The sequence below is a fragment of the Kryptolebias marmoratus genome, linkage group LG7 (assembly GCF_001649575.2).
Source record: "Kryptolebias marmoratus isolate JLee-2015 linkage group LG7, ASM164957v2, whole genome shotgun sequence".
Taxonomy (NCBI): Eukaryota; Metazoa; Chordata; class Actinopteri; order Cyprinodontiformes; family Rivulidae; genus Kryptolebias; species Kryptolebias marmoratus.
Window position 1 is genome coordinate 16063552 of NC_051436.1, and position 12345 is coordinate 16075896.

Sequence of the window (12345 nt, forward strand, 5' to 3'; positions counted from 1 at the left end):
ATTTTAGCCTCTAACCGTCTCTTCCATGGTGGGTATCGAATTTCATGGTTGCTCTTATAGCCAAGCATCTCCAGGATCACTGATGCTGAGTTGTACATCAGCTCATTGGTTTCCGTTATGGTGGTGGTGGGAATTGTTCTCAGTGCTGCATTCGCATCTTCCATGAGACTTTCGGATGGTACTTCATTCAGTCGTTGTAATTGGCATCGGGGTTGTCTACTGCCCATCCGGGCTATATATATATATATATATTAAAAAAAAATATATATATATATATATATATATATATATATATATATATATATATATAGTTTGTGCATAGTTTGTATTCACCCCCCAAAACAAAATACTTTGCGTTGCCACCTTTTACGTCAAGTCTCTTCAGGTCCATCCTGATGGTCTTGGTCCATCTAACCTGAACTTTTTGTCCGTTCTTCATGACCAAACTCCTGCAGCTCCTTCAGGTTGGATGGTGTTGCTTTCGTCCAACATTCATTAAATCAAGCCTGAGAATCTCAGTTGGACTGAGGTCTGGGCTTTCACTGGACCATTCCAGGACCTTTAATTAGTTCTTCAGCAGTAACTTTAGGGTCATTGTCCTGCTGGAAGGTGGACCTCAGTCCCAGTATTAGATCTCTGAAAGACTCCAGCAAGTTGGTGTAATTGCCTGCTTGTGTGTGTGTGTGTGGGTGTTGGTGTGTGCGTCTGGTTTTTGTTATCTCAAAGGATCTTTTGTAGTGTATTCACCTACTTGGTCAGAACTGGTAGTACTGGGACCAAAGCCTGATCCTAATATGGTGGAATGTCATTTTTTGGGTTAGGATGTAGCTTTAGGACTAAACTGTGAATTGAGTTTAGGTTAGGATTAGGGTTAGCGTTAGGCATGTACTGGTAATTGTTAGGTTTAGAGTAAGGGTCTTGGTTAGGCTACAGATCTTAATGGAAGTCAAAACAGTGTTTTAATAAGAATAGAAATACAAACTTGTGTGTTTGCTTGGTTGTTACTAAAATAGCTCATAAACCACGTGATGGATTTTAATGAAACTCTCTGAAAATGATCAGTTTAAGTAGCTGTAGGTAGATAATACTTTACATTCTTTGTCTTTATTGCTTTGGTTCTGCATTACTTTTTGGATTAAGTCAAGGTTGTTTTCAGCAGCTCAGTAAAAAAAAAAGCCTGCTGAGCACCACACAGCAGGCAGTCACAGTTAAGGTGCCTCCTGACTAAAAGCACTAACAATTTTAACACCCGAGGACATTTTTTAAGTAGTAAATTTATTTTTTTTTGTCTTTCAGTTTTCTGTAAGGGCTATGGTTCAGGGTAGATTAGGCGAAATAACTTTGAAGTGTGAAACATCTCTTCTCACTGGAATGCTGTGAAGCAGTGCTGGTCATAAACCTTAACCGACACTTTATTACTTTCACCTACAAAACTCTTTACAGTCACGCATTTCTGCTGTGGTTTGAGTTGTTTTGTTTGTGCCTTAGAGCCAGCAGTCGAGACAATAAGAAGTTAATGTTTTATTGGTTTGATTTCACAGCTTTTTGTCAACACTTGTGCTTATTCATCGTGTTTCCTCAGCTGTTCGAAGCTCAAACTAGGTATCAAGGAAGTTTGTGCTCAACTTCAAATGTTAGTTTTGATGTAGAGCTGCATCTCTTGGTACAAGCAAACTCAGAGAACTATCTGACAGGTTTCTGAAATGAGAATAAAATGTATCTTTTTATGGATGAATTGGAATATGTTATGAGTAGATCTGTGGCACAGTTTACCTCTTCATATACAGACCGCCGAGACCGTTGAGACTTAAATCTCTGCTTAAGACCAATCTCTTTTCCTTGGCTTTTTCATCAGTTGTTTGTGTTTTACTATAGAAATAAAATTGACTTTGATATTGACAGCTGAAACTGACATTGTGACGGTGGGCTCATAGCATCTCTAAAACTTCAGCTCTTGTTGTCCAGAGAAAGAAAAAAGGATGCATTTCTTCTCCATGAGACATGCCTGGAAATCTTCCAGAGGGAGGCATCCAGGAGGCATCCTAACCCCCTCAGCTGACTCCTTTTGATGGGGAGGAGCAGCAACTCCACTATAAGTTCCCCTTAGATGACAGAGCTCTTTACCCTATGAAGGAAGCTCGTTTTAGCTGTTTGTATCTAGGATCTTATTCACTTGGTCATGATTCATACTTCATTATCATAGATAAAGTTAGATAAACCCTTTGCCTTTTTGGCTCAGGTCTTTCTTCTCCACAGCAAACCAGAACAGCGTATTTATTGGTGCAATCTGCTTATCCGTCCTCTGCTCCATCCTGCTATAATCTGTGAACAAGATTCCCGAACTCCTCCAGGATGGATGAACGTTCAGGCAGAGACTTGCCTCTGACCTAGAGGGAGACTCAAATGGTTAAATTACTTCCAGGTCATCAAATTCTGCAAAAACCCTGTTAATGACCCATTTATAGATCCGGTTAAACAAGGAAATTTCTAAAACATACCAGATAGTGGCCCCCGAGGACCACAGTTTGACACTCTATGAAGGATGATGTTTTGATGTCCTTCACCTCCGAGATTGAGCAGATTCTGTGCTTCAACGGGTCAGGGCTGTTTCAGGGGCAATACAGGAATCGGTGGTCATAATGTTGTGATTGATGATTTTCCTGACACATTCACTTTCCTTTTGCTTCCCTCTGCCTCTCAGTTTAGCTAACCACACCCTTACTTTAGCTTTCTACTGAGCCCCTCATCTCATTCTACAACGTTTATTTTCCAAAAGGCTGAACTGTTGCTGTTCCTACTCCCCGGTGCTTTGACATTGCTGCGTTGCACAAACACTCCACCCAATGATACTATTAAAATGCATTGCACGCTTTGCCTTAATGAGAAGAACAGTCATATTCTCACTCACATTTTGCAGTTACAACACTCAGTGTTCATTAGTGGATAAAGATATATAAAGTTGTCTGATGCTATAGTGGAGAAAAAGCTTTATTTTATGTGGCACCAGTTCACTCAGGTCAGCCAGGCTGTCCAAGTCGCTGGACTGAAACATTCGGTTTATCCCTCACCTGCTTGTTTCGTCTCATATGATTCTAAAGGGAAACTGTGTTGACTCCTCTTCTCTCATGTTCTACATGTGGCCTTGAAGTTCAGCACAATGTCAGTGCCAGAAAAATTACGAATTTGATTTCAGACATCAGCCTCCGATTTATTTTCTGTCTGTCCTCATTTTCCCATTTAGGATGAAGGCCTCAGTGGAGAAAGAGAAAAACGGCCACCTGAATCCTGCCTTTCACCTGAAGGTGGTCGGACCACTCAACAAAGCCAGTGGCCACAAGGGGGTGAGTGCACAGACGGGAGAAAATTGAAAGAAAGGGTGGAAGAGGGGGGTACCTGTTCTCTCTCTTTGAATTAATGAATAATAGATTGTGCGTGGCATTGACCTTCATATTAAATGACTTTATTTTACAGCAGCTTGTTATATTATGTGACCACTTAGAGATGGCCTCCTCCCAGCAGTCCTCTCCATTACTTCAGGCTTTTATTCCTTGTTATTTAGTTTATTGGAAGGCTCACTAATAATGTGTGGGAAACAAATGGTCCAGGAAAACTGGGGAAAAAAATGATTGAGAAAATGAAAATACAGGAGAAAGGGAAAATTATTAGGAGCAAAATCAAACCAAATGTAATACAGTTACAGGTTGTCACTGCTGCCGAAGGTGCAAAGTCAGTACAAAGTCAAGAGCCTGAATACTTATGGAAATCTGAGATATGAGAATTTTCTTTTTAATAAACTAGCAGCAATCATTTTGAATTCAGATTTCACTTTGTGAATTCTTTCTAACCTTACTGTAAGTTTGTTATTTGCTTTTTTGTCTGCTTCCAGCTTCCCCACACCAGCAAAGAGGTCCTGCCGCTCAGACCGGGCCCCGTGCCAAATGGCACCCAACCAGTCAACATAGTGCGACCTCTGAGACCTGCGCCGTCTCCCCAGGGTGGTTCCCGGGACGCCAAGGTGGTACGGCCACCTCTACCATCTGGAAAGCCCCCGACAGCCCCACACAAGTCCCCCACAACCCCAGAAAGACTCAGTCCACCGAAGAAACCACTGCCCCTTAATCCAACGCGCCCTCCCTTGGTAAGGCTTTATTTTTTTTAACTATACACTGAAGTGTGAGTCAGTTCTGTTTCTGGCTGAAAGTTGTCTCACATCAAATAAACACAGTATACTGCTGGAATGTTGGCTGAGTTCTACACAAAAGCACACAAAGAAAATAAAAGCAAAACCTTCGTTTTACTTTCAGTTGTTGTTTGAAACTGAGAGTTAGGGAATAAATTGCTCTGCTGGTTTATATAACCGCTGAGAAAGAGCAAATCACAGACACAACACAGTTAATTAAATTAGGTTCTCAGAATTACTATTACTATTATCCTCCCTCACCAAAAGGCAAAGGTGGTTTGTAATGTTTTTGTCTATGTAAGCATGTGTTTATGTGTCTGTTACCAAAATATCTCAATAACCACTGGATGAATTTTATTGAAACTTGCTAGAAGTAATCATCTGATCATGAACTCAATCCGATTCAAGATGACCAAAGATGGTTATGATGCAATCTGAGCTAAAATCTGATGTGGTAGTAGTTGAGAATCATTCACAACACATGCTTTGAGACTGACATTACATGAGATAACATTATGTTATTTTCAAGGTTTGACCAAAGTAGCCACAACTTTGTGATTTCTCTTCAAAAGATGATCTTTGTCTAAAACTCTGGCATGAAAGGCCGCTGACGATATGCTATCCTTCATGGAATGGTAATTTTCTACTTTGTATTTCTAAATAACTGCATGTCAAACTATGTAATGAGACGAAAAGTGCTCAAGAGACCTCGATGAACTGCTGTAGCTGACCAATGGGTTTACAATAGTTGTTTTTTTATTTTGTAGAAGCTAAATATAAACTCTTGTAAACAGCCAAAGAGAAAACTAAACAAAGTGGGCTAAGGAGAAGAAAGAGGTCATGTTTGTGCTGACTGGATGAAAGTGATACAAGGACATGATATTGGAACTTTAGTTTGGTCCAGGTCCAATAAAACATAGAAAGATGAGTGTTTTGTTGATATTTTGGGTGATGGAGGTCAGACAAAGGAGCAGGAGAGATGGCAGTCACCTCTGCAAAGACATTTTAAAAAAATTTCTGATTTAAAGGAATTTTTAATTTGATTATAAGTAATGAACCAACATAAAACACTCCGAATGGATAAATAATTTAATTAATTTCATTTAAAAAACAAAATAATAGAAATCTGTGGTGCTTGCATAGGCATTCAACCCCCAAAGTCAGCATCAAGTCTCTTCAGGTCCGTCTCCATGGTCTCGGTCCATCTAACCTGGACTTTATGTCCGTTCTTCATGACCAAACTGCTGCAGCTCCTTCAGGTTGGATGGTGCTGTTTGAGTCCAACAATCATTAAATCAAACCAAAGATATATTACATTAGGTCTGGGTTTTGACTAGACCATTCCAGGATATTTACCTAGTTCTCCTTAAACCAGTGAAGCGGTGTGTTTAGGGTCGTTGTCCCGTTAGAAGATGAACCTTCATGTCTGTATTAAATCTCTGGGAGACTGAAACAGATTCACTCAGGAATGTCTCTGTATTTTACATCATACATCTTTCATTTAAGTCTGACCAGTTTCCCAGATCCTGCTGATGAAAAACATCCCCACAGCATGACATGAATGCTGAATGACTTCTGAGATTTGTTGAAGAAACTGAAACTGAGTTGTTAAAGCTAAAAATAGCAGAACACCAGCTAAAGGCTAAAAGAAGCTAAACTAACTGAAAGCAAAAAGCAAGTAAAAGCTAAAAGTAGCAAAACATCATAAGAAGACAAAAATAGAGCAAGTATAATGAAGCAAAGGGAACAATGTTTCTGAATGTGTTTCCTGCGAGAAAATTTATTGTAAATAAAATTAAATATTTTGAAAAGCTAAAAAGCTACAAAAACCCAGAGTCACAGCACCCCTCTCCTGAACGAGCTGAACGCTTTGACAAGTGGGATGGCTAAAATAGCACAAAGTTTTGTAGAAGTTAGTAAAAAATGTATGAAAAATAGGAAAATAGTGTGAAACTGCACACACCACAGGGCCATTTCAAAACTGTCTTTTGCACAATAACTGTGTAACATCTGTGCAGAGCGAACCCAGAATGCAGACTCATGTCAAGTTAAAACAAAAACTGATTTATTAAAAACAAAAAAAGGAAAACAAAAAGCTGACGTGCAAACAAAACCAAAACCTACTAATGAAACACGAGGAGGAAGACACAAGGAGCAGGACTTGACCATGACATGAACAGACGTAACAGATAAGCAAATACACAAGGATGAACACCAAGCTGAGACAAACCGAATACAATCAACAAACGAGTAATGGAAGCTAAAGAACAGATTATAAAAGCAGAGGCTGATGAGGAAGTGGACACAGGTGACTGATCAGTAACTTGGGACAGGTGAAGAGGGGCGTGGCAGGCTGACTGGAGAACTACTGAGCTGAAGGCAGGTGAATAGTGGCACAGGAAACACGAGAAAAACTAATCACACATAACAGCAAGACAGAATCACAAAGGCGACAAGAACACACAGAACACAAGAGTGACAAGATGAAATCAAATACAAAAAATAAAACTCTAAAAACTCAAATTGTGTGTTCAATCAGGGAGAGCCGTCAGAAGGCTTGAGGTAAAACCTGCTTTTACTCCGTTACCTCATCAACAGAACAGTTTGACCTCAGCTGCAGCTGTGTTCAGTTGTTTCTAAATGCATTTCACTCACTTTGCAAACTTCCCTCATCCTGTGAGAATAGTGTAGGTGTCTTTGAATCAGTGTTCTCAGATGAATTGCAGAGATTGTCTGTGAACCCTGAAGGAATAATGTATAAAACGTCTGTTTCTATCTTAATGCTTTCTTATTGATTTGTCCTGCACAAAGCCGCTCTCATCAGCGTGCCTCTGAAATGTGAAACACCTTCAAATGAGATCAAGCTTTCTTTAACTTTATATTTCTTTTCACTTGTTTGAGAGCAATAGCCTATCATTTATGAATGAACTTTGGGTTGTGATGTGAGATGGGAGCGGCACATTAGTGGTTAATTTCCATCGAAACCTTTTGAGGAGACGTTTCTGTTGAAGGACAGAAGTGAAGGATTCAGACTCTGTTAGAACCCGGACTGGAACCCTCTGACTATAATTGGCGCCATGCTGCTAACCTACTTTGTTTTATAATTTAAAATTTGGATTTACAGTTATCTGTTTTTCATTGTGTAGGCAAAAGGGCAAATGGTGTCGTCATGTGTGTGTTTGTCTGCCATGTTAGCAAAATATCTGATGACCACTGGACAGATTTGAAAGAAACTGTCAGAAAGTAATCATTAGGTGTACATCTACAACTGAATAACTTTTTGGAGTCAACCTCATTCAAGATGGCTGCCACAGCTAAGCAACCTTGACTACAACTCAGTCGGTTTTACAATTAGTGAGCTAAAACTTGGTGTGGTAGTAGCTGAGACTGATTCCCAACAAATACTCTGAGCACCAACTAATTGCACAATATCTGTTGGCAAAATCTCTTTGGAACCATCAATATGATACTCATGTCAACAGATGAGTTTTTCTATGGCCGATATTGATGATGATCTTTTTGAAATCAACAAAGCAGATATACATCACAGATTTATTTATTTATTTTTGGCTCATATGGTTTTGTTATTTGACTAATTATATCAACAATTGTTTAACTTAAACAAACATATGTTTACTAGCTCTTAGAAGAATGTGTACACTTAAAAATAATCAGTAAAACAGCATTCTCACTTTAAAAATATGTGGACTTCAGTAAGCTGCTGCATCTTTGTTTTACTACCTGGTAATTAATGTAGATTTAGTGGTCATAGCTGAGAGTCTTTCACAACACATACTCTGAGTGCTACACGATGCACAACATCTTTGCTTTAATTGTTAGAGTCAACAGTGTTCGTCTGTTAGCAAACTATCTCAGGAACCACTGAACGGATGTTAATGAAACTCTCAGAAAGTCATCATTTCAATTTAAGCAGTTTTTTAAAAATGCCCACAAATGCAAATACATATTTCTTGTTATTTTGATCTGTTGACCTGGTTTATTTGTCCTGCTGTTCTGTCAGAAAGCTAATTATCACGTTCTTCTGCCTTCAAGCTGGTCTCTGAGCAGCAGTCCAGAGGGTCCCCCTTCCCTCCGCAGAGGCCTCTCCCCCTCAGTCCAGCCAGAACAACCTCTGCCACAGCGAGCCCGGCCCGGACCCCCGGTTCCAAACGCTCTGCGGGCCTGCTGGTCATGATGACCCCAGCAGTGGGACCAAAACCTGTGGGCAAAGTCTCAGCCGTCCCCCCTCTCAGAGTCCTCAGGTGGGCGAACACAGCACCAACACAAACAAACACTTGAGTCATGGCACGATTTCGTGCTCCAATGGAACCTTCCTGTCTCTAATATCAGTCAGTATCAGATTCATGCTCACTCACATCGCACTAAAAGCTGTCTGTGTTAAGAAGCATTAACAGGCTAATATTACCAAACTGACAGGATCTGGGTGTTTTTGAGTTGTTTTCCTCTGTGTTTAAACTTCTTGTTTGATTTTTTTCATGTTATCCCTGTGTTTCATGTTAATATATATTATTGTATAGTTTTGTTCCTCATCATCCCCCAGCCGTACATACATACATACATCCCTCCCTCCATCCATCCATCCATCCCTCCATCCATCCATCCATCCATCCATCCCTCCATCCATCCATCCATCCCTCCATCCATCCATCCATCCATCCCTCCATCCATCCATCCATCCATCCATCCATCCATCCATCCATCCATCCATCCATCCATCCATCCATTTTCTTTACCTACTTTTTCTGTTCATGGTTACGTGAAAGCTGGTGCCTACCTCCAGCAGTCATTGTGTAAGAGGCAGAGGAACAGGAGGAGTTTAAAAACATAATTCTACACAGGAGCCTTTTTGACTCATTTGTCAGATTTGACAACATGCTACACTCACTATCCCATCTCCATTGTGACATTGCTTCCTGACCATGACACAGAGTGATGAAGGATTTGTCCTCCAGGAGTATTTATTTATTTTTTATTGCTTTTTCGATTGAACAGCCATAGTTTTCTGTCTCAATGCAAACCGCATACATCAGCTTCATGGAGAGGATGTAGTCAAACATTTAAAGGCAGACCAGTTTAAGGCCTCTTTGCTTATAAAACATGGCAGCGTGGTTTAGGTTAAAAGATTTTGGAATAATGTCCCTTTGCCAAATCATCGAGTGTTTTAAATGTCTCAATTTAAAAAAGATATTCTGAAACATACTGAAGTGGGGTTCTGTAGAAAGGATATGAACAATTATTTTCTTACTTGTTGTCAGTAGTTTAAGTCCTTCAGGACTGATATTCTAATAGTTAGGAGCTAAAAAAAAGTTCTCCTAAATAAATTACAGGTAGTAGATTTATTCAGATGGGTCCAAATAAACAAGCATTGCTCCCATTAAAGGTTGATGAACCCCAGTGAGTGTGTGTAGCTCAGACTGTGGAGTGGCTGTGCAGCAAGCAGCGGGTTGTGTCTTTGGAAGGAGGACCGGGTGTTTATCTGTGAAGGAGATACATTATAAAGCTTTTAAATGTGGATCATTTAACTGCTGCTCACAGCAAGAACGTTTGTCAGACACACTCCAGTGTTTCTTTGGCTGTGTGCAGATTTGTTGTCAGAAACAAAACGAACACTTCCAGGCTCACTTTTTCCTTCTTAAAGATTAAAGGTCTGGCATTCCTTGATGGAATGTATACTGCCTGCTGCCTTTTATGCCAGACTTTGAAATTAAAATGATCTTTCATGGATAACATGCATTATATCACGCTCAGAATATGTGTTGTATTGACTCTCAGCTACTACCACATTAAATATTAATTCAATATCTGTAGAACTGACTGTGTTAAAGCAGTCTTCGTGTTTGCTAATGTTGATCAGCTCTAGCTTGAATTGGGTTAACTCCACATTTAAACCCATCTAGTGGTTCATGAGATATGTTGTTAAAAGACAAACAGGGTTGACTCCAAAAGGTTAATGGGAACGTTTTAAACAAAGGGCTCAGAATATGTTTGGGCTCAATCTCAGTTAAAGCTATTTTTGTGAGTTTTTTTAAGTCAGTTTTTAAAGTCAAGTTAAGGTTAAATACTCAAATATCTTGTTTCTCTCCCCACCTTCCAGACCCGTGCCAGGCGCCAAACCAAGCACAGCCTCACCTCCACCACGAAAATGACCCCTTTCCCTGAGAGGAGGCAGCAGCTGGCAGTTTATTTGCACTAAAGAGACTTTTTGCTGGTGAACCTCAGACGCTGCCGTACGTAGCAGAGGAGGACAAACACAAACCAGAGACACGGAGGAACAAACAGGACCTGCACCAGTTCAGACTTCTAATAAAATCGTACTCTGCTGCTCCCTCCTTCAGTCTGACCCCTATCCCTCCGCCCCCCTCCCTCCCTTTCCCGGCGCGCTCACGTTATAAATGACGACGCGGTGTTGCACAGAGGCCTTGCAAACTGAGACGAGTGTCATCGCTGGGGTACGATAACTTTTGCCAAATCATTTTTTTAGAATTACTGTCAATTTTTTTTATATTTGTTGATGCTGTCTATGTATTAAAAAATGTATTTTTTTTTTTCTTGTAATGACCATTGTTTTGTTTACAGTTTGATTCATGCCATGTTTTAGGATTTGTGTTTTGGTAGCAATACAAAATACAGCGTGGTACATCCTGGGTAGTTAGCTGGTACGTACCAGGTTTCTGTTTGATACATACCAGGTATGTGCCGGATAGTTATCTGGGGCATACCAGGTATTTACCTGATATGTAATGGCTACATACCTGGTTCATATATAGTACTTACCTGATACATATTGGGTATTTACTTGATACGTACCAGGTACTTATCAGATACATATCGGGTATTTAACTGGTATGTACCTGGTACTTACCAGATGCATACCAGGTGCTTAAAGGGTACATACCCAGTATACATACCCAGTATGTACCCTTTAAGTACAGGGTAACAAGTTACTTCATGTTACAGTCCATTTTATACAGGTTCCTTGTACTGACTGTATTGTGTATTGCTACCGTGTTTTGTGCCAAAGAGCTCCTTTTGTACCTGGGGTGTGATCCAATTTGCTTGAAAATCTCCTTTCGCTAAGTTGACCACAAGTCACCCCTCCATATTTTTTTCAGGATTTTATTTTTTTATTTTTTTTAAACCAGGATGTCTAGATTGCCGATCTGTTGGTACACATGTGTGTCAGAAGGAAGGAGAGCCAATCACTCAGCTTCTTATCAACACTGTTTACATGGTGGAGGGCTTGAAGGACAGCTGGCAGGACACACCCCAGTCTCTCTCTCTCTCTCTGTGTTTTTATGTCATTTGCTGTGTTCTGATTTTGATTGGTTAACATAAAATATTTTTACAAAACTATTAAAATGTATTTGTTTTTATTACAGCTTCATGTGGTCACAGCATGTTAGGGCCTGCACACAGAAATTCCTGTTTTTTCCAACTTTTATTACTAAATATAAGAAAGTGGCTTATAATTAAAGGTCTAACCTTCCTGAAAAGCAATGCCCATCATGTCACCCGACACCTTTTATGCCAGAGTTTTAGACTAAGATCCTCTTATGGTATGAAATGACACCTTTAATTGTTTAGATTAAACACTAAGATTGTTTAGATTAAACACTAAAAATAACTTTTAATGTCTCCCAGACTGTGTTTTGTGAGACTCTCAGCGACTACCAAATCATATTTTAGCTCAATATCTGTAAAATTGTTATAGCAATATTTGTCTTTCATAAGATCAATTAGCTACTGCAGCCACCTTGAATTAAGTTAACTCTAAAAGTTAATCATTTGTGTATTTATATCCAAAGAAACATTCTCAGAGTTTCACTAAGATTGTCAGGTTGCAGTAATGGATGGGATTCAGGGATGCAGACTCACAGGAGGGACTCAGGAAATGAAAGTTTAATAATTGAAGAGAAAACAAAGGCTGGCTGTCATAAACCAGGGGATACTGTCCAGAGAGCGAGACCAAGACCAAACACGGAGACGAACGTAAAAGGTAAGTGGTTTTATTTACAGGGTGAAAGCTATGTACACTGGGCGGTATCCGGAGAGTCTGCAAGAGAAGGAGAGCTAGGTGAGTCTCGGGTACGAGTCTAGATCCAGACGGTGGCAAGAAGTTGGTAATGATGTCTTTTGGTTTGCTT

General features: G+C 39.9%; 1 protein-coding gene across 2 annotated transcripts in view; it reads left to right on the forward strand.

Annotated features, from left to right (window-relative positions):
* Positions 1–11240, forward strand: part of adam19a (ADAM metallopeptidase domain 19a) — a 227423-nt gene extending 216183 nt beyond the window's left edge. For both annotated transcript variants that reach the window (XM_017427073.3, XM_037976430.1), the window contains 4 exons: positions 3242–3341; positions 3887–4138; positions 8234–8442; positions 10296–11240. In XM_017427073.3, the coding sequence (XP_017282562.1) occupies positions 3242–3341; positions 3887–4138; positions 8234–8442; positions 10296–10347 (613 nt within the window). In that variant the 3' untranslated portion in view covers positions 10348–11240. The remainder of the gene's footprint in view (positions 1–3241; positions 3342–3886; positions 4139–8233; positions 8443–10295) is intronic.
* The last annotated feature ends 1105 nt before the right edge of the window (positions 11241–12345 follow it).